A 27,997-nucleotide genomic window follows, 5' to 3' on the forward strand; every position below is an offset into this window, starting at 1 on the left:
CCTTCGTTAGCCATGTGATTTCCCACCCGTACCCCGAGGCCAGGCTGCCCAAAGGCCGCGGGCTCTCCTCCTCGGAGATCTCCAAAGCGCCCGGACGGGACCGGAGCCGCACCTGGGCTGCGCACACCCGCTCCCCACGCGCCGCCCCACCCCATCCCGGCAGCACCGACACCCCCAACCCGCCTTCGTCCCTCGCCGGCAGCACCCCGCGGGCCCCCGGCGGGCTGCACTGCAACGCGGCGGGACCGCCCCGCCGGCTCCGCCCCGGCCCCCGCCCCCCGCCCCCGGCGCGGCGGGCGGGACTGGCGGCGGCGGGAGGCGGCCGGGGCCGCGCTGTGGCTGTGCCGCCGCCGCCGAGCGCGGCACTCTGAGGGCTCCGGCTCCGCGCCCCGTGCGCCGCTGGAAGAGGGACGAGAAAGAGGGGAGAAAGAAACTTGAGCCGGGCCGACGGCCCGCCCGGCACGGCGCGGCCCCGGCGGGCCCCAGCGTGTGGTGGTGGAGGCAGCCGGAGAGCGGGGCGGGATGGACAAGTACGACGACCTGGGCCTGGAGGCCAGCAAGTTCATCGAGGACCTCAATATGTACGAGGCTTCCAAGGACGGGCTCTTTCGGGTGGACAGAGCGGCCGGCAACAACCCGGAGTTCGAGGAGACCCGGCGGGTCTTTGCCACCAAGATGGCCAAGATCCACCTCCAGCAGCAGCAGCAGCAGCAGCAGCAGGAGATGCTGATGGCCACCGCTTCCCTCAATGGTGGGGCTGGCTTGGCTGCATCCCGGCCCGGCCTGCCCGCTTCTCGCGGTGCCAAGCCACCCCTGGGCTCGGCCGCTGGCCCCCTGCCCCAGGTGGCAGCTGAGGGCCCTAGCAGCGGGCGGCCGGGCACCTGCAGAGCCTTCCCTGTGCCTGGGGAGCCGCAGTCCCCTGGCTCCCAGGCTGTGCGGCGAGGCTGGGAAGCAGAGCCTCGCGGAGACCCTCAGGAGAATGGCGGTGATGACCGGCGGAGCAGCCAGGGCCAGGAGATGAAGCCAGCCGGGCAGAGGTCCTCCTCCTTCTCGCAGGTGCGCAGCCCCGCGGGTCCCTCAGATGGGGCACCAGCAGCCACACCACAGCACAGGTCCTCCTTCTCAGCCTCTGCGGCACAGCCAAGCCCAGGTTTTTTGGCCCTCACTGAGCCCTGCGGGCCAAGAGCCGGTGTGGATGGGCCAAGCACAGATGGCGGCCAGCTGTGGTACCAGGGTGGCTCACGGCCCTTGCCACCCAGCTCTGCTCCTGGGGGCCCCAGCGTGGACTACCAGCAAGCTGGCATCCACCCCAGTCTCTCCAGTCATTTTGTGGCCCATGGCCACAACCACCGGCCCAACGGCGGCCCCGAGTTGGGTGCCTCACACCTGGCAGCAGCACGTGGGCCGCTGACTTCAGATACGCCAAAGCAGCCTTTCAAGGAGGGCACGAGCAGCCTCTATCCTGACGGCGGGCACCAGGAGGGCTGTGGTGTGGCCAAGGTGAAGTTGCCCTGCCAGACCCTCCAACAGCCGGAGCAGGGGCCGTCTGCAGCTGAGCTGAAGCTGGAAGCACTCACTCAGCGCCTGGAGCAGGAGATGGATGCGCGGCCCAAGGCTGACTACTTTGGTAAGCACAGCTGCGACAGGATGTGATGCATGCCTAGGTGTGAGATGGCTCCTTGCTGTATGTGGTGGCAGGTTCATGCCTTCACCTTTTGTGTCAATACTGCTGTTGTTGGGTTATGCATTTTCAATTTCTTTAATTTAACAGTTTCTCATCACAGGTACTGGAAACTCTTATTTCAATGTTGCCTTCTTCTTAATCCTTAAGTTTCATAGCACAGCAGCCATGGGAGAACAGTGCTGAGCACCAGATCTAGCAGTATCTTTGGGAGGATCCACCATTGCTGGCCAGGAATTTCTTCCTTTCAGGAGGGTTTTCTCTTCACAACATTGACCATTCTCCATGTGCTCAAAGTACGTTACCTGAGCATGTTTGGATGGAAAGGAGCCTGCTAAGGAGCAGGATGGCATCACACCTATGTGCCATGTAGGGCAGGAATGTGGTTGGGCTCACAAGAGGCCATAGGGGCAACCAGACCTGTAGGAGGATGAGTGCTCAGCGATACCTGACGTGGCTGTGCTGCAGTGGTCCTTGGTTGTGTGACCTGCGAGGGAGCTGCTGCTGGAGTGGCCCTGAAGGAGCTGACTACACACTTGAGGGATCCCTCAGGGAGACGCTTTGTGGATAGGAGGGTTTCCCATAGTCAGCAGATTTTCTGTGCCCCAGGTGTCGGTCCTCACTGGCTCTCAAATGATGAATGGGTTGCATGTATTTGGGAGGAGTAGTTGACTTGTGGACCAAAAGCTTGGACAGCCCAACAGGTTTGTGTTGGTGCTTTGTGGTGGAGAGTCCACTTACATGCGAGGATATTGGAGGAGAATAGGAGTGTCCTACCAAACTGGTTTAGTACCATGGAATAGCAAAAAGTCATGGCTGCAGTGAGCGTTCCTTTCTCCCTGCCACTCTGTGATTGAGCAGCAGGGTGGGCGCAGTGAAGGCACGCTGAGCATTTAGTTGCAAATTGCATAGTAAGTGTGTTTCTTGGCATCAAGCAGTACGCTTGCCTGCAGAGGGCTTTGCTGTGATTGTTTATCTCAGGGCTTGAGATCAAGTTTAGCTTTGTGGCAGGCAGATAGGTTTCTGTCCTCTGGCAGAAAAGTGATGTGTCCTGCTGCGTTACGGGGCTTGCTGCAGCCTGCAGGCACACTCTGGTGCTTTGCATGCTGAGCTGGGAGTGTGCTGCTCCAAGGAGCTCATGGGTCCTCACTGTAGTGCTGCTCTGAGGAGCCCTGTGTGAGCATGGGCTTGGAGAGAAAGCTCGTAGGAGACAGCATGCAAAAATGTGAGCATTTTGCTGGTTGCCAGTAAGCCAGTGGGATCATAGCTGCTACAGAATGCGCGTGGGAACGAGGTGAGAAAGCAGGCAGGTGGAGTAATAGGCTAGATTTATTTGTACCTTTTTGTCATAAAACAGGTGGCAGCAGCAAGCGGGAGACTTTTGTCTCACAGGACGTTTACAGTGAGGGAGCAGTAATCCTGGCTCCCAGCCGGGCCGCTTGGCAGGGCTCTGGAACAGGCTCTGCACGGCGCCTGGTGTGTGAGAGCAGGCAGAGGGGGCCGGGGGTGAGGGGTAGGGTGCAGGTGTGCAAGAGGGTGGTGGGAGCCTCAGCTCTGCATGGGAGGACTGCTGGTCCATCTCTGCCTGGATCAGGTATTCATCGTGAGCAACTCTGTCTGTAGGAAAGGAGCTGCTTTTTTCTTCACCATGTGAAGATGAACGTTTGTAAGGTTTGTCCTAGGACAGGATAAAGCAGTGACGAGGCATAATGTGGATAGGATGCCCTGCTGAAGAGCAGCAGGGAGCCTGGTCATCTATCGGCACTTGCTGACTATATGCAGCACATTTATCTGTTCAGAATAGGAATAAGTGAAGAGAAAGAAGCAAACAAAGCCAAGGTTGTTTTTCTTTTGATTTTTTTTTTTTAGTAATGCGAGCTATGTGGGCTGTGTGCGCCTTTGGAGGAATCTGGGTTCTCCAGGCATGCTCTCAAATGCTCTCAAGTGCTGACATAGTTTATGTGGGGAGGCTTGGGTGTCACCTGAGGGGTGGGGGGCAGTCCTTCCATCACTGCCCACTGGACCTCAGGAGCAGATAGAGCCCCAGCCTGAGGCTGCTGCTGGGAGCAAGCCAGGACAGCCTGCACAGTCCACTCCGGGGAGCATCCAGCAAGGAGAGGTGCCTGATTGCCACCAACCTGCTGCGACTGCCAGAGATCTTGACAGCAATCACTGATAACTGGGGTTCCTTCACCCACGGGCAGGAGAGGATACCTTTAGAGCTGTAGCGTGCAGTATCGTGCTTTGACCAGTGCTCACTTCGTACAGCTAGATGGAAATCTCCGTCTGATAAAGCCTATCCAAAGTGTTACCGAGAGGTTTTCTTAAACAACACTTACAAATGATTTTCTGCTTATAAATATTTGTTAGGTGTTTTGACTTCCTTCCTTATTGCTCACAGCAGAGCTGATGTGCTGCAAGTACGTTAGCAGGGCCTCACACATCTCGTTTGGCAGCAAAGCACTGGGCTGCCCCCCCCAGCATCCAGCAGCCATCCACTTAAGACATCCACAAGTTTCATTCCCTCAGCAGATGCAGTGCTGTAGGTGAGCAGCTGAGGTCCTGGGTGGACCTGGAGCCCCAGCGCGTACAAGTGGGTGGAATCAGTCCCGAGTGCAGCAGCTCTGCTTGGAAGCTGTGTGCACAGTGGAGTTGGTGTTGTGCATTGTGTTGGGAGCACACCGCAGCCCTCCTTGTGGGAGCTCAACTGGGTTTGTAAAGCAAAAAAGAAAAGGAAAGAAAAAGGAAGGAGGTCAGACAGAGATCCGTAGATATCCCAGCTAGGATGCTGTTGCAGTGTGGACTGAAAGTCGTAAGGAGTCTCATTCATTTTGCACTGGAGTTCACATAATCTCTTGCATCCCTGCAAGGTACTTGAAATGTCTCAGAGGAGTTTGATGGCGCTTTGTACTTTGCCAGCACTGCGTGCAGTTGGGGTTCAACATTGCATGCAAAGATAGGGCAAAAAAATTACATTTATCAACCTTGTGGTTCTTTAGGTCCCTCATTGCTATAAGTAATGAAGTCAGTGATGCTACTGAGTGATGAGGGTGCCAGGCTGCCCTGTTTTCCAGGCACTCGGTTTCACAGTGGTCTTGAAACCAGCACTATGAGACATGAGGTTGCTTGGTGGGCAATAGCAGCTTGCTGAGGAATGCAGTGTGTGGGAAGGCCGTGTCCCCTCAGTGCTGACTGTGGGGTCTTGTGAAGAGGTGATGAGGTTACAGAGAGCCACAGGGAGGTGGCATTGGGTTTTGGAGATGGTGTGATGTAAAGACAGAGGAACCGAAAGTATCACACTGAGTGTGACGTAGGGAAGTCTATTTCAGCAGGCAGTCTTTGAAAAATGTGTGTGTGAGTCGTGGTGGTTGTTGTGGTGGAAGCTCTGGTGGGTCTTCAAGAGCGGGGTCTGGAACACTGAAGATGTGACTTCGTGCATCTGCTCCCTGCACAAGCTGGGAGCAAGGTAAGAGCAAGTTGCCTTGGGGCCCAAAGGCTGCATTTGTGGTTGGCTGTGGTGTGCCCAAGCAGACAGAAAGGTGATCTCAGAGGTGTTAGTATGTGTGTACCTCCCAGCAAATGTGACATAGCAGCACTCAGAGGAAACGCGTTTGAAATGTTTGAGTCCTGTGGGAGCACGAGTCCACGTGTTGAGCTTTGGAGCTGGGACTGACATCCTGGACAGACAGACAGATAGGTTAGGTGTCTGGTAGCTTTTCCCAGCAGCCACGCTGCTTGCTGCTGGCACTGATGAGCTCTGGCTCCCTGGACACAGGGATGCTGTACCCTGGGGGCTCGTCACCTTCCACGTGATGCGTCCGATGTGACAGGGAACAGAGGCTTCTTTGTTGCTTGGGTTGAGCTGCCCGACCAGCAGAAATTGGACTGCAATCAGCAGTTTGCATCCCGTGCCCTTTCCAGATCCGGCTGCCTTTCTGCCTGTGCACTCGAGTGTGAATTTCTGGCTGCTGCGCATGTGTTCCAGGCTCACCGCTCCAGTGCTGTGGGAGAAAACTCTTGTTCCTCCCCTGTAATGCCACATGAGCCTAGGGGCCTGATGGTGGGGGACTGCTGCTCAAACTGACACTCATGTAAGCATGGTGAAGTAACCAAGGTTTTTCATTCTTTGTCTTGATTTTCCATGTCCCAGGAGGGCTAAATAGTGGATAGGAGGGTTAAGCAGAAGGTGAAAGAAGGGCAGCATAACAGAGAGGGGTGTGGGGCAGCAAGGGGTGGGTATGGATGGTGGATGTTGGGCAACCACAGGATATGGCCAGGCCATCTGTCCTTGGGCTGCACACGGCCACTGCCTGCGTTCCACAACCTCAACAGGCCGGGGCACAGGGTGGATGGAAGGGAGCTCATTGCTGCTCATATACAGAGCACACGGATAATTTTCTGCAGCAGCTGCTCCCTGGCACAGAGAGGGGAAAAATGCAGGCACTTCCAGCGTGTTGCTTCTCTGGAAAGCTTGGTGGATATAATGGAAAGGTTTTAAACAGCAAAACCTACAGTTTTTCCGCTCACAGCTCTGCGTTGCTGCAGTCAGAAGGGAGCTGTGTGAGCTGGCCTTTGCTTCTGTGCCGGGGCATTGCACAAATGTCGGGCTGGAGCTGATCCTACATGCCTGGAAGAGAACACAGGCATGCAAAAAGCCAACTTTTTCTTATCTTGTCTTTTTTTTTTTTTTTTGTGGTAATGCTTGCGTGATTTATCTCATCTTTCATTGCTGATCATATTTGCTTTCTTAAAGTGTTTCTTTCAATAGATAATGGAGATAAATCTGCTTAGTTTGAAGAGAGCACGTTCCACAAACCTCATGCCAACCATGTGGGGATGGGCCTGCGGCCAGGCCAGCCTTTCCCCTCAGGTCTGATGTGACCAAAACAGAGCAACTTCTCATCCTCTGCAGCCTCCCTGGAGGCTTTGGTTGGTGTGGGCTCAGGTTCTGGGCATAGTAGGCCTTGGGGCAGCGCTCTGACAGTGAGAAGAGACTGCAAAACCAAACCTGGGCTGTCAGCATGGGTGTGATTTCCAGCACTGCTCCCCAGTAGTTTTCTCCCCAGCTCTGACAAGACCTTTCCAATTGCTGTGGAGCATGCAATACCCAAAAGCAGCAGAGCTTTGCTAACCACAGCATGACTAAGGATCTCCAGGAGGCTGTCCTGCCCATATGGCCTGATATGTTGGGAGCCCCAGCACGGCTCCTTCCTGTCCATATCCCTTTGTAAGATGAGTCTGGGACTGAGGTCACAGTTTGGATGGCCTCGGTGGCAGCATTTCTCAGGATTCATGACACCCGTGTCACCTACATGGTATCTGGTCTTCAGCTGAGCAGTGCAGGGCAGGTGTGGTGACCCTCATAACTGAAGCACCCAGCCCCATGTGAACCAGTGTGCTCCTCAGACCTGCTCCTGACCTCTCTTGCCCTCTATCTCTTCTAGGAACCTGTGTGAAGTGCAGCAAAGGGGTGTATGGAGCCAACCAGGCCTGCCAGGCCATGGGCAACCTCTACCACGATGGCTGCTTCACCTGTGGAGCCTGCAGTAAGTAACCCTGCCTGGTGCTGCTGCTCAAGCTGCTCGAGCCCTGTAATCGGTTCGTCTGACGAATATTTTTCTGGTGTAAGGAGGAAAACAGAAGGATGCCGTTATCCATTTGTCTGCCAGCTGGAGGCTGCTGCAGCTGTGTGCCTCTGTGGCAGCGCTCGCTGCTTGTTTTTGAATAGATTCTTGCTAGGCATTTAGGAAAGATATTTCGAATTGTGCTTGTTTTCTGCTTTCTGGTGTGTGGGGAGGTTATTTTCATTCCTTTGTCTCTCAACTATAGCCACATTTTCTTATTTATGTGAGTGCTTTGTTTCAAAAGTGGCAGTAAGTATTGCCCTAACTAGGACTCAGGGCTTTTTGGTGTCCAGAAAGACTTTACAGCTGTTGTGCCACCCCATTAGACAGCTCTCAGCCAGCTGCTGGCAGGATGCTCTCTGCATGTTAGTACTCACCTCTGCATGGTGGGCAACCGAGTTCACTGTTAGCTGGCCGTCCCCTGCTGCCAGAAACCACATGTTTAAAATAAATAAATAAATAAAAAAAGAGGAGTTTTGCTATGGAGCTGGGTTGAGAAACCGGGCTTCTTACTTCAAATTGTGTTTGTAAGGTGGTGGTTTTGAGTTTTGTTATGTTTCCCCCCAGTTAGTAGCATATTTTTAGAAATGTTGCTGTGTATGTGGCAGTTGTAAAAATAATAATAATCCATCTGGTGCTCATGTATGTATCAGTTTGGTTTTCCAAGATGAGCTTTTGTGGGTTTTTTTCTCCTGTGTTGTATTTAGAAGTGTAAACTCATCAGGACTGGAAGGCCTCGTGTTTTATTTGGAGCTGCAAAGCAGGAATAAATATAGACAGATGTGTGTGCTCTCTAATAGTAGCTGAACCTTGAACTGCAGCTCATTTCCCAGCTGTCCAGCACCAACTGCCCTGCCTCACCTATGCTGTCAGTGCACTATTTTGCTGTCGTCTGGCTGAAAGCAGGAAAACTGAAAAGAAAATGGGTGTTAGCACAGGATGAGTTTCCCTATAGGCTCAGCAGCAGCAGCTTGCCCCTTTTTTCTTATGAGCTGACTTGAAATCTGCAGAAAGAATCCCTGGCTGCAGCTTCAGGGACCTTTCTCCATTTGTGCCCCAGCAGCCTCCACGCTGCCCTTCCTCACACATCTTTTGTGTGACAGATAACCCAGCAGCAGGTTACGCCTGTGTTAAATTTCTAAAATTACAGCTGTGCAACTGGTGCTTTAAAAATAAACGCTTTGCGCCCTTCTTTTAGAACTGATATTATTGTCTTGAGCACAACAGAGATATTTGTGGTTGTGGAGGTTTTAGTGGTCACTTCTTTTTCTGTATGTTTGGTTAAGAAGTAGCTTTCTTCCACATCTAACAAGGTGTGTTAGTGAGAGCTGAAAAAACAGCTGTTTGCTTCTTGTTCTGAAACACAACCTTCTCCAGAGCTTTCCAGTGCAGGATGAAATGGTTTGTGCTTTAGGTAAGGCCAGAAAGATGGAAAGAGGCTGAGATGAGCAAAGCAGAGCTACGTTTCTTTTTTATCCAGGAATAACTGAAGCATCTCTGGTCTGAAACATCTGTGGTCTGATTTTTGGGTGGTCCTGTGTGGAGCCAGCAGTTGGTCTTCACAGTCCTTATGGTCCCTTCCAATTCAGGATATTCTGTGATTCTGTGATCTCCATGGAGCTGTGCTGGGGCTTTCAAATAGGAAGATGCCAGCGGGAAAACAAAACAAAAAAAGCTTGGAAGGAGTAATAACAGTGTTTCTCTGAATAGAAAATACTGTGTGTCCCTGTGAGAGAACAAGTCTACCATTTGACTCACGCTCAAGGTCTGCCATTTTCCATGTGCTTTCAGGCAGCAGTTGTCTGCTGCAGGGGATGGACAGAAATATTTTTTCTCCTGTGAATGTTGTGGTAAAAAGCACTTCGTAACTAATGGCCACAATCCAGAGAGCTGCAGATTGCCAGAAATCTGCTGAGTGTCCGCTCTCCAGGTTGCGCATTGTGACTTCAGGGATGTGTTTGCTTCTTCCCTTCCCACTCCAGCCACTGGCAGCCACACAATAACAAAAAGGCCATACCGTGCAGATCAAGGAAATGACTTCTCCCCTTCCCTCCCTGCTCCCAGGCGATTTGTTGGTAAAAGAGAAGAGGAAATGTACTTCAAATGCTGCACGTTTCTAAGAGCGCTGCTCCCTTCTTTCCGGCCTCTGCGCTCCCTGTCGCACTGTTGTGCGCTCCGTGTTGGGTCAGCCTGCTAGCATCTCCTGAGTCCTTCCTAGCCACATGATCGTTTGAGTTGGAAGGAACCCTTTGAGGTCACCTAGTCCAGCTCACCTGCAATGAACAGGGACACCTACAGCTATATCTGGTGCTCAGAGCCCTGTCCAATCCTGACCTTGAGTCACCTTTATTGTAAAAAATTGCTTCCTCATGTCCAGTCTAAATCCCCCCTCTTTTAGTTTGAAACCATTTCCTCTTGTCCTGTCACGGTGTGCCCTGCTAAAGTGTCTCCCATCTGCCATGTCAGAAGGGAGCAGGCTGCATGTTGCTACCAGTGAATGCTGTTGCTGTGCCTCAGTTTTAATGCTGGCCTTTTTCTGCCCGCAGTGACATCTCAGAGCAGGGTTCCCAGTGACTAGGATGCTGCAGCTTTACTGAAACTTACATGCGTACAAACCAGGGTGCTCCTGCCCTGCCCCTACCTGAGCTCCATGTCCCAGAGCCTTCCCCAAGGTGCTGGGGAGCCATGAGCATGTTTGCATGTCCCCTCCTGCCAGCAGGCCTTGCCTTCAGGCCTGCTGTGTTGGTGAAGGTGTAACCAGGCTGAATTGGACTGCAGCTGCTCTGCTGAAGGCTGGGTTGGCATGCCAGCCTGCCCTGTAGTTGTAAAACAAGCCCACTGTGAGGAATCCCCCCCCTGCACAAATTGAAATGGTTTCCATCATGGGTAAAGTGCCTTCAGTGCTCTGCACCATGAAGCTGCTGTGGTAAATGTGATGAGGTTTTTCTTACTGCCAGAAAAATATACATTTGTCTGGACAGTGTCGCCTGCCTGGCTGCAAACCACGTCCTGAGCAGCACATGTGGTAACTCTGCTTTCTATCTGAAAAGTAAGTAGTTAGGCTGTGTGCTGAGGGTCAAGTGGAGTTCGTCTTGGACAGCATCCAGTGCAGGCTGCCTTTGAGAGAAGTGATTTCAATCCTAAAATCTGTGCTCTGGTGAAACACTGAACATCTCCCCTCCAATAAATAATATACACCAAATTACCTATTAAGGTAAAGCATACTGTCCTCCAGATATTTATATCTGCCTTCTTGCTGTTTTCAGTTTAGCAGGGATTTCTAATTTTGTTCGTAGTTGGGTTTGTGTCCAGATGGTGCCTCGGTTTCCCAGACACAGAAAGCTGAGTGGCTCTGAAGGGGTGGGTGCACCAATGCCTCCTGGTGCCGAATTTCCTACACCCTGTATTTCCTGCTATGTGTATGTTCAGAGATAAATAGTAGAAGAGAGCAATCAGTAGAGCAGAGTAATGCATATGCTACAGGGTTCAGTTGTCAGGAAAAAAATGGACTATATTATCTGAGCCACAGGCATGTAATGCAGAAAATTTGGCTTAGAGGTCAAAACAACAGATTAAGAATAATTACTTTGGCATCAGAGTCTCGTTTATCTTCTTGTTTGTTACAAGGCAGGCACACAAACAGGGCAGCTTTCTGTGGAGGGGGAGAGGGAAAAAAAATGTGGTCTCTCTGCTGCTCTGGTACTGCATAATATCTGCCTTACATGAAGGCTGTGAAAGTCGATTCAAAAAACATCCTCAGAAGTCAGACAGCTGTTTGCTGCAGGTTTGAGGCATCTGCTTGCATCTTGCTTTTCTTTCAGTTTGTCGGACAAACATTTTGACTTATCAGTTGGTTTGTTACACATTAACCTTTCAAGATTCTGTGTAATCACTCACTCAGAACACTGAAGAACACAGGTATTTCCAGGTGTTGGTATTTATTATTTAGCTAGGAAGGAGCCCTTATAAATGTTATTTACCTTATGTTGCTTTAGCACTTCTTTCTAGGACTCAGGTAGGCTCTGATCCAACAGCTCCAATTCTGCTCCCCACGCACTTGGGAGCACGTGGTTCTTGTGCTCATGCCGTTGGGTCCTCAGAGGAAATCTGAAAGCTAAAAAAGTGCAAGGGAAGTGTCAGAGATGACTATGAAGGAAATCAGTAGGCGAGCACGGAAGTCAGAAAGAAAGAACTGATTGCAAGGTGGTCTGAACAAGGGTTTGACATTCAACTGCAGCAGGAGAACCTACAGCAAAACCAGGTTTTGTCCCCTTGTTGCAGAGAGGTGGAGATCTGCACATTGCCAGATTGCAGGGTTTGACCTTTGGCATGCCTGCATGACTTCTATTTAAGCTCAGATCTCTACTGATGTCTGTGTAAGGGTAACAGGTTGCTATTCCAGCAGCAGAGTTTGAAATAACACCAGCTGGCTGCCTCTCACTACATTTCACAATGTAGTTGTGTGTAGAGGCATCAAGGGTCATTTACTGAACAAGGTAGTAAGGTATTGCATCAGTTTAACCACAAGCATCATCCTCTGCTTGGGCTAATTAGTCGTGCAGCAGTGATTATTAAGCACAGCTACGTGGAGCTGTGCACCTCGTGGTGTCTTTGGGCTCATTATGTTGTGTAAGCGTGCCCTGTGCTGGTGTACAGCTCCTGGAACAGCAAGGCCAAGGTGTTCTTTGGCACCTGTAAATACTGCTGCAAGCAAGTGCAGCGTAATCCTGGGCAGGCAGACTGACAGCCCTGGGAAGTGAGTTCCCCTCAGTGTGTGTGTGCTTGTCTTTAGATGCAAAAGCTGCTCCAGCGTGGGCAAGACTTGCTGCTTGTATCTGGCTCGTGCAGGCTCCAAACACAAAACCACTGCGCTGATCGGCACGTGTGAGAAGTGTGCGGGCCTTCAAAGCGGGGAGTGTTAGGTGTTGCCAGGAATCCTCCCTCAGCATCCCTTTAATAAAATTATCATGTGACAGGCCGTGCAGGAAATGATGCATTTTTTTAGCAGGAGTAATCTCAGAAGAGATTCAGACGTGCCAGGCTGTACAGGCTGTTGGGAGACAGAGCAGCATCAGCGCTTGTTTCCGCTCCAGTCTGAGTGCTGCTTTGTTCTTATTGACTTTCTGTCTTTGAGCTCTCAGCTCGCTAGTGAGAAACCCCTGCGGTGCGGCAGCCACACTTGCTGTGCAGGAGAAAATCTAGAGCAGCTACCATGGCAAGGCAGTGCTATGTGTTCCACCTCTGGCCAGATCCTAGGGCAGTGCTGCTGTGAGGGCTCAGCACAGCCCTGAGGTCCCCAGCAGATATCTTAAAAATGCTGCCTGTTAACAAAAAGCATAATGTTGGTTGTGCTGTGCCATAAGGATTTAGGTGTGGTGGGATAGAGTGCTAGATGATCATCTCCAGGTTCCCCTTGCCTGTAGAAGCTTGGACCTGATGATCTTTGGAGGTCCCTTTCCACCTGGGTTGCTACGATTCTAGGATTATAGGAGGTTCCTCAATGTTTTAAGCAGTATCTGTGGATAACTTGCTAGGTGCTGTCTCAGGTTGCACTGTGGCCTTCTGTACTTGGAAAAATTGTTCTCTTGTCTAGCTTCGATGCAAGGCTACTTCTGTGGTCAGAGAGTGAAGCGGTGCATTTAATTCTGCCACTCTGGAGAGGTTGCTGCTGTGACTGCTTGTGGTGCTGGGAACAAGAGTAGTACGTAGGGGAGGACATGAAATTCCCACCTCAAAACCTTGTCCAGTCACAGCTTCGGCTTCTCCCTGAGTGCTTCCTACCTTGCTGCATAGTCACAGAATCTTTAAGGCTGGAAAAGACCACTAAGATCACCTAGACCAACCACCATCCCATCCCCACCATGCCCACTGCCCACGTCCCTCAGTGCCACATCCACACGGTCCTTCAACACCTCCAGGCACGGTGACTGCACCACCTCCCTGGGCAGCCTGTGCCACTGCCTCACTGCTCTCTCTGAGAAGAAATTCTTCCTAATGTCCAGCCTGAACATGCCCTGGTGCAACTGGAGGCCATTCCCTATCACTGTTACCTGGGAGCAGAGGCCGACCCCCACCTCACCACTCCTCCTTTCAGGCAGCTGTAGAGAGCAATCTGGTCTCCCCTGAGCCTCCTCTTCTCCAGACTGAACAATCCCAGCTCCCTCAGCCTCTCCCATAAGACTCGTGCTCCAGACCCTTCACAGCTTTGTTGCTCTTCTCTGGTCACAGGTCCAGGGCCTTGATGTCCTTCTTGTACTGAGGGCCCAAAACTGAGCACAGCACTAGAGATTCAGCCTCACCAGAGCTGAGTACAGAGGGACGATCACCTCTGCATCTCACAGAGGGCATTCCTTGGGGAGGTAGAGGCTGCCCTCCTTTTTCCTGTGTATGCTTGAGCACTTTGGCAGTCCTTTGGTGCAGGGCTGGGAGGAAATCACTGCTTGCTCCCAGTGCATGTGCATTGTGGGGGGCACAGCAGCTGTCTCTGGAGCAGAGGCTGACTGAGCATGGGGTCAAAAGCCAGTGCTGGAGGTCTCAGAGAGTAACGCTGGGGTTCCCTTAAAATAGAAGCATTCAAATGTCTTCTCACAATGGTTTGCCATTAGCAAAGGAGAGGTGCTGCTGTGTTACATGGCCCGCTGTGGTTTTGCAGTGTTTCCCCTTGAAGAGCCATTTCTGCCTTTGGCTGTGGTTGCTTTGCTCGTATGGGCAGTCGACCTTTTGCTACATCCTCCAAAGCGTGCTTTTGGCTTTCAGCTCTTGGGTATTTTGTTTTTCCTCTGAGTTTGTTTTTACTGCTTGAAATGTTGTGAGGGTGCAGAGAGTGTTTTGCAGTTTTACAGTCCAGCTGATGCAGCCAAGAGAGACAGACTGGTAATGGGGCTGCTCACTTGGCACAGTTTTTCCTGCCCTTTTGCCCACAGGTTCACAAAGACTTTGATCTGAACTGGGTTACCTGCCTGTTGGTCACAGCTGAACTAGGCTATGTGCTGGCCTCTAAATGACCCTTTAGTGCAGCCAAAGTCTCAGGGCAAACATTGTGTCACATTCACTGCCACATGCAGCTGTGGTGGTAGCCAGTAGAAGTGGGACAGATACCAGGAATGAAGGAGAGCTCTGATGCTCTGCTTAGTGTGGGGCACATAGCAGGAGCCGTACGGTGTGGTGTCAAAGTCAGCATCCACAGAAAGCACCACAAAAACATGTACTGGGTGGGCCCCAGTGGGTCTTCTGTGCTCCGAAGCATGGTATCATAGAATGGCTAGGATGGGAAGGGACCTCAGAAACCATCCAGTCCCTCTATTGCAGGTAGGGTTGCCAACCACTAAATCAGGCACTGGATCAGATTGCTCAGGGTTCCATCCAACCTGACCTTAAACACTTCCAGGGATGGAGCATCCACAGCTTCTTTGGGCCAACTAGTCCAGCACTTTACCAGCCTCTCAATGAAAAACTTTCCTTTGACATCTGATATAAATCTCCTGTCTTTTAGTTTAAATCCATCCCCCCTTGTTCCATCACTATCTCCCTATGCAAAAAGCTGATTTCCCTTCTGTTATAAGCTCCATTTAAATATTGGAAGACCATAATGAGGTCTGCCCTCAGCCTTCTCTTCTCCAGACTGAACAAGCCCAGCTGCCTCATCCTGTTTTCGGAGGAGAGGTTCTCCAGTCCTCTGGTCATCTTTTGTGGTCCTCCTCTGGACCCCCTCCAAAAGCTCCACAGTTTTCTTGTGCTGGAGGCCCAAACCTGGATGCAGTACTCCATCCAGGTGGGGCCTCGCAAGGGCAGAGAGGAGAGAGACAGTCCCCTCCCTCATCCTGCCGGCCACCCCTCTTTTGACACAGCCCAGGGTACTGTTGGCCTGGACCATAAATGCATACTGCTGGCTCATGTTAAGGTTTTCATCTACCAGGACTCCCAAGTCCTTCTCATAGGGCTGTTCTCAGCGAGTTCTTCTCCCGGTCTGTATACATATCTGGGATTGGCTTGACCTAAGTGCATTTGGCCTTGCAGAACCCCATTAAGTCCATATGAGCTCATCTTCTGAGGGACATCTTTTGATGTCCCTTTGGATGGTGTCCCTTTAGATGGCATCCCTTCCTTCTACTGTATCAGCTGCACCACTCAGCTTAGTGTCATCTGCAAACTTGCAGAGGGTGCACTTGATCCCATTGTCTGTGTCACTGATAAAGATGCTAAAGAGTTCTGGTCCTAAGGCCCCTGGGGGACATCCCAGGGAGGTGGTGGAATCACCGACCCTGGGGGTGTTCAAGGAAAGACTGGATGTTGCGTTGAGGGACATGGTTTAGTAGGAGCTATTGGGAGTAGGTGAACGGTTGGACTGGGTGATCTTTTAGGTCTTTTCCAACCTTAGTGATTCTATGATTCTATGATTCTATGACTTGTCACCTGCAAGATCTGGAAACTGAAATCCTATTCACCTGCCATTGGTAATGTCCAAATCTTACATCTGCAGCACTCCAAGAAGGACTGGTTTATAATGATAGAGGCTCAGGGCTGGCAGCATGGAATGGATGCAGTAGCAATTGCCAGCCTACAGTAAGACTTGCCCACCTGCTGTGCAAATGCCAGAGGACTTCCTCCGTGCTCAGATAAAGGAGAAGTGAAGTCCTTGCTGCCTCTCTAGCTATGCAGAGCCCTGGAGTCCAAACACAGCCATGCATCATTACACGCATTGAGAGCAATCTCATTTTCAAACATAGGTTTGGGACCCCCATTGTTCTAACTAACAATAGAAAAGCAACTTCAAAAGAGAACCAGCTCCCTAGCAAGCAAATGAAGGATTGCCCAGCATCCCCCCTTAGCCACTGCAAGTCCCTGGTAAAGCTCTCTCTGTGCATCTTCAGAAGATGGACAAAAGCACTGACATCCTAGCAGTGCAGCCCTGTGGTATCCTGTGGTCAGCTGCTAAGTTAAGTGTGTTTGTTTACATGAAAGCACTGGTGACTAAGCTTGCAGTGTTCTGAAATTGGTGCTGAAGTGACCTTGAAGCCATGCTGGAGGCTCTGCTGCTAGGTAGGTCAGTCCAGGAGGGAGCAGAACATAAAAGCATGCAGCTCAGGCTTCCTGTTGGGGGAGTGGATGAGAGGGTTGAAATGCTGAAGAACTGTAGCTGTCTGATTTCTTTCAATGAGACATTAGCTAAGTTCAGGAGGAAGTGAAAGTGAAATGCAGTCAGGAGCTGGCAATTTAGGACATGTATTAGAGCAATTGCTTCTGATAAAGAAGAATCATGCCCTGGTGTTCCTAGGTGCATCAAGGGTTTGTGTTGAACAGAGGACTGCAGTGCTGGCTGCAATGGCTTCTCCAAAGGCCTGTTGCCGTCAGTCTGGACCTTTGAATGTCACCAGGTTAAAAATACACTGGGTACAGAAAGCCCCGTAAATGCTTCTTTTGTCACCACAGAGGAATGGCACAGCAGCAGCGATCCAGGCTTCAGCTGCTCTGCTGGATGAGTACTGCTGGGCAGTCAATGAACATACAGGTGATATAGTATATTTGAGAGCTTGGCTTATGTGATTATTATACTAGAGCAGAAAAGGACACTCACCCTATCCTGGGCTCGTGTAGGAAACTCCAGTGGAATGAATCTCCAGAAGAGATCCTTCCCTCCTGGCAGTCAGCTCTTAAATGGGTCTAGGAGAGGTGCAGCCAGGCTCCAGCCCTTCCTCACCTTCACCTGTGCTCCTGTGGCTGACTCAGTGCTCGCCTCAGGTGATCAATCAGAGGTTCAGGCCGTGATTCAGCAGCCCCATACAACTGCTCACACTCCGCTTAGGGCTGCTGCCCAAAGAAATACCCTCATCCTGCAGCTCCATGCATGTTTTCCCTCACCACTGCCCACTTGTCTTTAAGGAGAGATGTTGCATACGAAGGGGAAGGCACTTGGGAAGATCACCAGAGCCCACGCTATCACATAATTTAAGATTGAAGCTAAACATTTCTGAGCTCTGCCAAAGTTGGAGCAGCTTTGGAACCTCCGTTTCCCGTGTAACTTTATGAGGTGTTTCCTAGCCAGAGAGTGCCCTCTGGTGTAGACAGCAGATGGCAAAGGCTTTAGTTTAGTGAAGAAACTCTGCTTGGCTTCTCCCTTTTCTTAATGTTCAGCAGCCGGCATGATTATTGCTCGAAGGCTGCCATACGGTCCTAAAGCACCAAGAGGGTGAGTCCAGACCTTATGTCTTCCACATCTGCAAACCAAGCCAGCCAAAGCCTCCATTTAGGAGTAGCAGTGGGAGCCGTTTTACTGTACTGTAGTTGTAGCTGTACTTTGTGGAACTGAAAACAGAATGCAGATGCAAAGCATAAACACAAAAATTGTAGTAAATATAAATGTATATATATACACATGTTTCCCATGCGTAGAGTCTCTTCTTGGAAAACTGTCATCTTGTCTCTGTTAGGACATTCTGGAGGTGGAGGCTGTGCTCCAGCTGTGGGACTTCTGTGTTCTGATGTCCTTGCTGTGGGTCACTTCTCAGTTATCACTTCTCAGCACCCAATTTTTGCTCACTTTTTCTCCTTGCTCTCTATTGACCTTTTCCTTCTGCTTGTGTTTTTTTTTCCTTAGGTCGGAAGCTGAGAGGAAAAGCCTTTTATTTCGTCAATGGAAAGGTGTTCTGCGAGGAAGATTTCCTGGTAAGCACACAGCTGACCCTTGCGCCCCCACCATGTCTCAGCCTCCGCAGGAGACGCACAGCCTTTCTCCTTGGTGGCTCTGCCTGTGTTTTGCACAGCTCCTGCACAGCCTGGCCATTCTCCCCTGCTCACTGACAGACCAGACTGAGCAAATTGGCCAGCTCTGAGACATGGTGGCTGCCCACATGTGGTACTGCAAGTAGCTGAGTGGAAGGCCTTGGTGTCACAGTGCAGAACCTATAGCAGAGCTGGAGCTTCTTGGGATGGCATCTTCAGAGTGTGTCTTTGTTACCATTCCTAGGAGATAGGAGCGAGATGAATGGCTGCAGAAGAATGAATGAGGGAATTTCCTTTCCCAATGAACTACTTTTTGCTTGGCATCCTAACGTATATCTTTCTATTAGCCTCAGTGGCTTTGTGTGAATGTATTTAAGTGTGAACCAATTCCGTGGCCCAAGGCTGGTAGAGATAAGCATCACTGCAGTGATATTACAGAAAATACAAAAAACCATAGCCCCTCACCTCACCCCCAAGACCCTGTAGATTAAACCATCATTGAGATTTGAAAAAGTCATATTTGCCTACTTACTGGAGGAGTGTGGTGATTTCTATCAGAGAGAAGTAAATTGGTCTTCTTTTCTCTCACCAGTATATTCTGCACAGGCAGAAAATGGAACCATTGGTTAAATGCATCTAAAGTATTCAGTTTTTCCAGTTTGCCATTCAGAAAGTCTGAAACCTTAGACAGATAATGTGTAGTGCGTGAGTTGTTTCTTGGGGGATGACAGTCGGTTCCTTATATTTAGCTTTAATAGACCTAGAAAGGTGTAATTCAAAGTAGAATTTGACAAATGTTGTGATATGAGCATGTGATAAGTACAGTTAAGCTCCTGGTTTGTAGATTCCTGTGGTCAAATAAAGAATTAAGTCTTACGAGTAAGTGACTTATTTGGATCTGCATTTATAGCATTTGCTTATATCCTAAAATAAACTTAGGACTTGAAGGTTACAGGACCATGTGTTCCTTCTGAACACTGCAAATCTGGTGTCTTAATAGAATATTCCCTCCACAGCTTCATATACTGAAAACAAAAACAATAGTGGAAAGTTTAGTTTGTGTAAGGAGCACAGGAAAAGGCCAAGCAAATAATGCCCTACAGAGTTCTGTTGCTTATGCTCTACTAGCCTTGTGAAATGTTAAGCCACTTCTTTTTTGTCTTTGCAGTACTCTGGTTTCCAGCAGTCAGCTGACAGGTGTTTCATTTGTGGTCATTTGATAATGGACATGGTAAGTGATTATTGCCTTAGGTAAAAAATCCCATGGCTCTTTAGAAGAATGTAGCAACAGCAAAACATTTTGATAGCTGGTACTGTGTGTTGTCCTTTGCTGGTCTGCCTAGTGAGAGGTGGGCAGCAGAAAGAAAATCTGCTAAGCCTTTGTTGGCTTTTGCAGGGAAGCAAAGCTGGCATCCTGCTGCATGTGATGTAAGGACTTCGCTCTCCCTGTTTTCAGTGCAAATTGAAAATGGTGCCTTTAGGTGCACAGGTTTATTTTCATAATCCTGTGCAGAAAGGAGAGGCTCTGCAGTGCTCCCTTGCTGTGGGGCATCAGCCGTGCTCTGCTGAGCCTGTCTGTCTGACAGTCAATTCTGTGTGCCATGTATAGTGAGTTTCGTGTACCTTGAGGATGAAGCTGCTGCCTTGTCACAGCTTCATATGTGTGATGGAAGGCTCTGGACTGACTTTCTGGGGAGCCAGGGCGAGTGAACCACCTTCAGTTCCGATCTGTCCAGATCCTTGAAACCCACTGAATAGATGTGCACTCCCATCAGCCTGCAGCAGGTTGCCACCCATTCAGGATGTGCAGCAAGTAGGTGACATCTCAAGGCATCAGCTGGCCTTCAGCTGCACCAGGCAGCATTTGGCTGTGGGTGGTGGGGAGGGAGACAAATGCATGAGCTGAGGGTGTAAAACTAAAGCTGCAGCAAAGAAATGAAGACCTTCAGGCTGATCATGGCACTCCTCCCAAGCCTTTCTGATACCTGTTGTTAATTATCTTTGCTTGCCTGCTTACACTCAAAAGCATTAAAATTGGAAGCTGTTTTATGTAGCGGTTTGAGTTCAACATGGTTTTTGTAGTCTGTGTTAATTAGAAGGCCACAGCAGTGAGTACGAAGGTCTAAATCTAAGGTGATACAAAACCTAGCAATAGCAATCATCCCAGCCTCTCACAAAGAACATAGAGATGTGTTTCCTCTTTGGCCTGGTACATCTTAACTTGTGATTATACTAAGGATTCTCCACCTGTTGGCTTCAGAAATGATTTTCTTCCCTTTAAATCTTGTCACTTTTATCCAGTAATGCTAACTTTCTTCACAGAGACTCCATGAATTGCTTTCTTATCCACGCTAACAATTCAGTTCTAGGCAATCCGTACTGGTTCCAGCTGCCCTTTCTTTTCCTGTTAACTCATTTTTTAGAAGAGGTGAAAAAAACCAGCACAGCACTGCTGATGAACGTGCAGCAGTGTCTGATGCAAAGCTATGAGTGTGTTATTTCACCTGTATTGACTGCTCACGTGTTTCTTTCTTGTCTCTTGGTCTGTTGCAGATCCTGCAGGCTCTGGGGAAATCGTATCATCCAGGCTGCTTCCGATGTGTGGTCTGCAACGAGTGTCTGGATGGTGTGCCATTCACTGTAGACACTGAAAACAAAATCTACTGTGTCAGAGATTACCACAAGTAAGGACAAAATAACATCAGAGGAGACATGATCAACAAGCCTCTAATTTAGCTTTTCAGCTACTTAGGGACTACTGATCAGTGAAACAAATAGAGGATTAGAAGCCAGGAGTTTGAGAGTGCGGTTAGACTCTAGACTCTCCTGTTGCCCTGCTATTGGCTTCCTGTGTAACTGAGAAAGTCACTTAACTCCCAGGCTTAAGCTGCACCTTCTGCAAAGCAGAGAGTGTTTAGTGGTCTCTGAGGTAGGTGAGAAAGAGTGCTTGTGAAGCATTCTGTGATGTGAGACATTAGTCTGCTCTGAAGAAAGACTGTGAGGAGTCAACACGAGCTGCTTTGGAGTAACTGCAAAGCTGAGTTTCAAAGAATGTTTTTAGAAATCACCACTGAACATCCAAAGGGAACTTTATCAGCTTTAAATTAAATGGCTAATGAATTCACTTGAAAAATCACTTGTCATTTGACAGTGAAACAGAAGAGCTCTGCTCTTAGCTAGTAGTTACGGGATTAGAGCAGCATACATTTTGAGTGCCTGCTTGGCTAACATGCTCCTGTTTTGTGAGCAGACAGATAATAAGTATTGCTCAAGCAGTCCCTGGAATTGTTTTATATTGTGCTTCGTGCGTCACTGTTGTTCTGAAATGATTCGTATTTCCTTGCAACTTCATTTACTTACTGTACGAGGCCTTGAGGAATCTAGCAGTCCCTTAGTGTTTTCTCTGAAATTTCCTGCTGTGGTACAAGGCAACTCATTCTTATTATATGCTTTTCTGAAGCCACTTCTGCTCGCTTTCTCCTCATTCTCTCTTCCAAATTTCTTAATAATAGCCAGGAATTTTACAGTGCTTTTGTTTTATTTGTTTTTTTTTTCACTGGCACTAAATGTAAAATCTTTCTTTACCTGACTGAGCAGCATGTGCCAAGCATTACTTATAATCAATCCTAATTGAATTTGTGATCTTGAGATGTTAAGCTTTCTTGTGGATAAGTTATTTACAGCTTCAGTGTTTTATCACCAACAACAGACAGGACTGTCATTTTATGTTGATGTATAACTTGCCTTCAATTTCTTGTTCTTCTTGCAGAGTTCTAGCTCCAAAGTGTGCAGCATGTGGGCTTCCCATTCTGCCGTCTGAGGTGAGAGCCTTTTATTATTTATCCCCTCTGGGGAGAAGGCATTATGTCTCAGGTCTTGCCCTCTTCCCTTCTTGACCCCATGTGAAGATGAGTGTCCCTGTGGACGTGGAGAGACAATTGCTTCCACTGGAGTGCTGCCTTTTAAATGAAGCTCATACACTGTCCTTGAGATGTGACCTTTCCTTTGATAACACAGCTTATTCCCCTCGGGGCAGGCTACTTTATTACCTTCTGCACTATATACTGCTGTTAGCATTGTGCACAGCTACCATTCCTTCACTTCAGAAGATGGGGTGGTGCTCGTGCTCGCCCTCTGGGACAAACTCATTGTCTTATTTGGAGGAGATGGGTCTTTGCCAAAGCCAGTTTAAAGTGCTGAGAAATGTGATATATTGAAGCTATCCAATCATCAGGGCATGTTTTAGGATAGATGTGACCTGTAAGCAGAGAAAATTCTATGTTTCTGATGTTATGCTTTAGAAGATATCACCAGTGATAAAGCTTTAGTGTAAAAATAACTGTAGGTGGCAGGATTTATTTGTGATTTCCATCCAATGGCCAAAATGCATTTGTTCAACACTGATATTGTTACAGGAAGCAATCTGCAGAGTGCATGTGTCTAATCCTCCCGTAATCCTCTGTGATTTCTTCTCATTTGCTTACAGGGGTCTGATGAGACCATTCGGGTTGTGTCTATGGACAAGGATTACCACGTGGAGTGTTATCACTGCGAGGTAGGGCAGCAGCTTTCTAGGGGAGTAGGGGGTGCTTAAAAGTGGTAATAACTGTTATTTTTAAAATCTTCCTGTTTCCAGTGGCAGTGTATAAGCAATTCAGACCTTGCACTCTGAAATCTTTTAATATCAGTGGCTGACAAGGGTCCAAATGTCAGTTCACTTGCTATCCAGTTTATTTGTTAATGAAGGAAATGTAGTGAATCAGTAAGGTTCTCTTGCTGCTGTTTGAAAGCCCTGAGCTCCAGATCACATTAGTGTATCTGGTTTCCAGGCCAGACTGTTCAGAAATGCTAAGGTGATGAGTGATCCTGTCTGGTGTAAGTTATCTTCACTTATGAATGAAGTGAATGGGCAGTCAGTGGTAAGGAGGGCTTTTATGGCTGCCACAAAAATCTCAAAAGAGGTGAGCTCTTAAATATTCATGCAGGACTTCCCAGAGAGCCTTCATACGTATGTAATGTGAATTAAAATATGTACATGTCTTCTATCATTGTGCTCATAGTGCAGTGGAAAGGAAGACTGACTCTGCAGGTGAGTTTCACACCAGTACAACTGCAATTAATTTGATGCAAAGTGGTGAATCCTACCTGAGAGTGTAAGGAAACATGAGTACGTTTAAAACATGTAGGGATGCAACTCACCATGAGATAAAGCTTATGTAGTCAAACTAGTTAAGACCTATGTACACAAGGCTGCCCTTCAGAATGCCTATGTCAGATGTTTTCCTGCTCTTAACAAATACTGAACTTATTAGGAGGGAGCTGCTGGCGAGGAGCTCCTGTCCTTGTCACAACATTCTCCTGCAAGGCAGACCCCAGTTAACACTGGGAGATAAACACATAGTCTAATTAAATTTGCATGACCTCTCTCTGCAGGACTGTGGGATGGAACTGAATGACGAAGATGGGCATCGCTGTTACCCTCTGGATGACCATTTGCTTTGTCACTCCTGTCATCTGAAACACATAGAGAATGGCACAACCCCAGCAGCTGTGTACCAGCGTCACTACTAGCCGACGTGGCTGACAGCTGGGAGCCCCGGCAGACCATTTGTTGTGTGATCACCCCCTGCCTACCCACCGTTGATTTTCTGTGCAAGTTTTTCTCCAGTCGGCAATTTTGCTGTGAAAGGATGTGAGAGAGTATTGCTGGAGTCACAGAGTCTGTATGCATTTGAGTTCCAGCTGTACCAAACTCTGTCTACTCGATCAGGAATGTGGCATGTTATCTGAACTGATTGGTTTACTCTTACGTGCCTTTTTCTGCTTCTTGGAGATTCCTTTGGGCTCATTTTAGAAGATTCTTCAGTGAAAGCACAACTTGCTATCAAGCCAATGAACTCAGATCATGCCATGCACAGTTAAAAAGCGGGAGGCTGGCTTGCCTGCCTGCTGGGAATGCTCCATCAGTCTACTGAGTGATTCCTGACAAGAACATTTCATCACATTCTCCAGAGGACATCATATTATTAATACGAGGTTTTAGACACACTCTCTTAGTAATACTTTAGAAAATAAAGACGTCTTTGCAAAATAGTGTGCTAAGACCTCCCAGTGCATGCCCCGAACTCTGGTATATCAAATGTGGCTGTAAAAGCACCAACTCTCCAAGCGCAGCCCAGGCGTGTTGGCTAGCAGCGGGAGACAATATCCCATTTTGAACAGAACAAGAAACTGGAACAAGCTGGGCTAAGCTACTGTGATGACTGGATACGAGCTGCTGTAGAATGTCACAGCAATATACAGGGACCCGTCTGCTTCGTCACAGTGCGAATAGAGGATTATGTTTGGAAAAATTGGGATGCTGGTAGTATGGATGTGAGGGAAATGCATCCCTGTTCTTGCTTACAGAGCTCACTTTGGAAAAGAAGTTCTCCACGTACAGATATTTGCCTGATGTTTTCATGGTTTGTCCCCACAGCTCAGCCCCAGCCTGGCCACTCCTCAGTGTTTACCCAGCACAAAGCCATTTTATAGTGGTGCTTATTTAGAGCTCTGGGAACAAGCTCAAGATCATTCTAAAGGCTTTGTTATAGTGGGATTTAGAGTCCAGCTCTACAACCTGTACTCGCATCAGTCCAGCCACTGGTATAAACAGATTTACTCACACGAATAATGTCAGCTTAACTGAGTGAGGGACTGGGAGTTTGGCTCTTTTTTTCTATTCTGTTGAAAAAGCAAAGGCTGACAGCGGCACTGAGACTCTAGAAATGAGCTCTTGCTGAGAACTGGCTGTGGTTCAACCATACATCTTTTCCTATAGCACAAATGTAGCTAGACATTCACACCGTGTCATCGGAGCACCTTCAGTACTCAGCTGGAGCTGTACCTCTAGTGTTCAAAGTAGTCCTTCAGGGAAGCACAGCTGACTTGCCTTTTTAACTGTCAGGGGTAAAACCTCTTTTTTCAACCACCACTGCAGGACAGAGGGCTCTGTCCTGTGAAGCCCTGGCTGCAGGTTGCCTCACCCTCTCTGCACTCTGGCTCATGGACCTCAGGCCTGGACGCAGGGTTGTCCTTTACCCCTGCCATCATGGGACTTTTCTCCCCAACAATCAGCAGCTTGCATTTTCCTCCCAGGCATCTCAGCAGCCCTTTTGCTGTTGTCTCTGCCAGTGCTGATAAATACTGTGCTTCTCCATTTGGAGTGGTGCAAGGTACTGTGCAAAGGATTAAACAGAAGTACGAGCATCTGCTTTAATATGGAGACTGGTAGCCTGCTAGCACCTCCTACACGTCTGCTTCAGTTTATCTCCTCTAGGTTGAGGAGCTGGAAGATCTTGGTGTGGACTTGCCTGGGTCTGGCCTTCTGTCCCACCCAGCTGGGAGCATCTCTGCCCTTAGGGATGCTTCTTGGGATGCCAGCTGGGGCAGCTGGGCTCTATGGCTCCATTCCTCCAGGGGACTTACGGCCCTTCAGTGATGACCGAAAGCCCGTGGTGGATGTGTCCCATTGCAGTATGCAGAAGCCTTACCTGAGATGTTAGAAGAGGTAGAATTAATCTAAAATACATGAGCTCCCTACAGCCTTCAACTGGGCCTCCAAATGCTTGGATGCTGCTGTCTCTGAGGCCAGCTGCTGCACAGCTGATGCTTTGGCTAGCTCTTTGGTTTGGGAGCGTGCTCTTAACACGTATTTTCTGACCTTCATTTTGGGAAGATCTGAAAACAATAGCAGGACTGATTTTTTTCTTTCTCCACAGTGGTTTAAAATTCTGTTTCACTCTTACAGCCTTTCCCATCCCCCTAAGATAAGCAGAAAGAAAGGAGAATTAGAGAAATAAAAGATTTTCCTTTGCAGAAAGCCCCAGTCAGCAGTTTGCAGTGAGCTATCTCACAGCAGCCTCATGCAAAGCAGTGGAAAGTTTAGCTTCCGCTTTCACAGTGTCTGGTTACTTCTGACAGCCTCCCTCTGCTCCTCTGGACTGGGAGAATGCAGGCTGTCCTACTTTCAGGTTTGAGGTCCCATGTAAATTATTAAGTGTGAATGCTCACTTTTCATGTATTTACTAAGTGCTGGAAATGACAGTGTGAAGCTGTTGAAAACTGAGTGTCTGAGTTCATGGTTCTGAAGCTAAAGCATACACTGCACTGCTTTTGCTCACCTGTGCGCCTTAACTCGTTCTGCTTTTATGTGTGAGGATTTGAATTGGTTGGAGCTCTGTGTTATCCCTGCCTCCTGCACAGTGTGGGGGAGTCGCAGCCGATGCCATGTCCCGTTTGTCAGCACGGTGAAGTGCTGGGCCAGGAGAAGTCCTTTCCACGTTTGACTTCAGAGATTCCGCTGGGCCTTCTATGGTCATTTTGGCAAGAAAATAAGGTCAGGGTATAACTGGGCCATTTGGAACAGTTCCAGTTTGCAGCTTCTTCTACGAAAGACGTATGTTAAATTCTGCCTATCACCTGGCTTCTTCACACTGGGGTTTGCTATTCACATGGATGTTGTCTTTATTTATTAAGAAATGTGCTAGTCTAGCTTTTAATTCCTACTTCAGCTTGCACTTCAGACTTGTTTTAGGGGAAGGGATGCTTGGAAGTCCTATTGTCCTGGTAAGGGGTAGCCCAATAGTTATTCAGATGATTTCCCTGAAACTTGTTTTCAGGAGTTTAATAGTTTCCAGTGTTTAATAGATTTTTGTTTAGATCATGCTGTTAAATTTCTACTGTTTGGAATCACAGAATCACAGAATATCCCGAATTGGAAGGGACCCACAAAGCGTATTGAATCCAACCCTTGGCTCACCCGGGACCACCCAAAATCCAAACCCAGTGTCTGAGAGCATTGTCCAAAGGCTGCCTGAGCTCCAGCACTCAGGGCCGTGCCCACTGCCCTGGGCAGGCTGCTCCATGCCCACCATCCTCTGTCCCTCACCCCCAGCTGCCTCTCCCCTGACACATCTCCATGCCGTTCCCCTGGGCCCTGTCGCCGTCACAGAGAGAAGCAGTGGAGTCTCATCAGCAGTGCAGTGTTAGGGTAGAGGTGAAGCAGGTTAGTATGAGGGGTCTCTGTCCCTCAGGAGAAGAAAGTGTTCCCTGTTCTGATTATTAGCACCGGGCAAACATTTCATGTCCTTGGGTTTTAGCACTGGGTCTTTGGGGACCTCCACCTGTCCCTTCCACAAGCTCCTGGCCTCCAAACATTACAGGTCCTTTTTTCATGTTTAGCCCTTCTGTAGTTCCCTGGAATTTTTGCCTCTTTATTATTTCAGTGACAGTAAAACCAGATCTTTTCTTAAAGGGAATGCCAAACGCCTTCCATCCTTTAGGCAGGCTCTGCCTGCATCAGACTTCAGATGCAGAGTGTCCATGCGAACAGGAAACAAATCCTGGAATCACTGTAAAGTTGGAAAAGACCACTGCGATCATCTAGTCCAAGCAGTAACCCCTCCTCCCCGTGCCCATTAACCACGTTCCCCAGTGCACATGCTGGAGCACATCTGTGCTGGAGCAGAGTTTGAGCAGTTTTGTTCCAGGCAAGGCATACCTGGGGATTCTTTGAAAGTACCACCAAGCGGAGGGATGCACGGAGAAGGAAGGATGTGAAGGAAACACATGCAGCATGGCCACGCACCCTGAAAGCAAATCAGAGCCCGGCCAGTGGTACTTGTGGTGCTCATTTTGTATGTTATGGCTTCTTGAAAGCATGACATTGGGATAGAGTGTCCTGCTGGCATCACTGAGCACAGCCTCCTGCAGCACAGCTCTCTGTTCAGTGCCATTGGGTGTTTATTCAAAATGGAGGCCAGCAGCAGCGGCCTGACCCTTGTAGTTTCAGTGATTAAAGGCAATATGGTGAAGCAGCGCTCAGCGTGGTCTTTCCTAACGTCTGGTCTCTGACTGTGGGAGGCAGTGAGCCGTGAGGTGGGTGTCCCACCTGCAACCAGGGCTGGCGGGGGGGGCAGCCCTGCCTGCCATG

General features: G+C 49.0%; 1 protein-coding gene across 1 annotated transcript; it reads left to right on the plus strand.

Moving 5' to 3' along the window:
* Window positions 1–522: 522 nt before the first annotated feature.
* On the plus strand, window positions 523–23,595 carry LIMD1 (LIM domain containing 1; the record flags this gene model as incomplete). The annotated part of the gene is made up of 8 exons (XM_079538293.1): window positions 523–1,627; window positions 7,126–7,227; window positions 17,900–17,967; window positions 19,193–19,255; window positions 20,578–20,708; window positions 21,794–21,845; window positions 22,511–22,579; window positions 23,458–23,595. 8 exons carry the CDS (start codon window positions 523–525, stop codon window positions 23,593–23,595), a joined length of 1,728 nt encoding a protein of 575 aa, XP_079394419.1.
* Window positions 23,596–27,997: the final 4,402 nt, after the last annotated feature.

The sequence above is a fragment of the Tetrao urogallus genome (assembly GCF_951394365.1).
Source record: "Tetrao urogallus genome assembly, chromosome: 7".
Lineage (NCBI taxonomy): Eukaryota > Metazoa > Chordata > Aves > Galliformes > Phasianidae > Tetrao > Tetrao urogallus.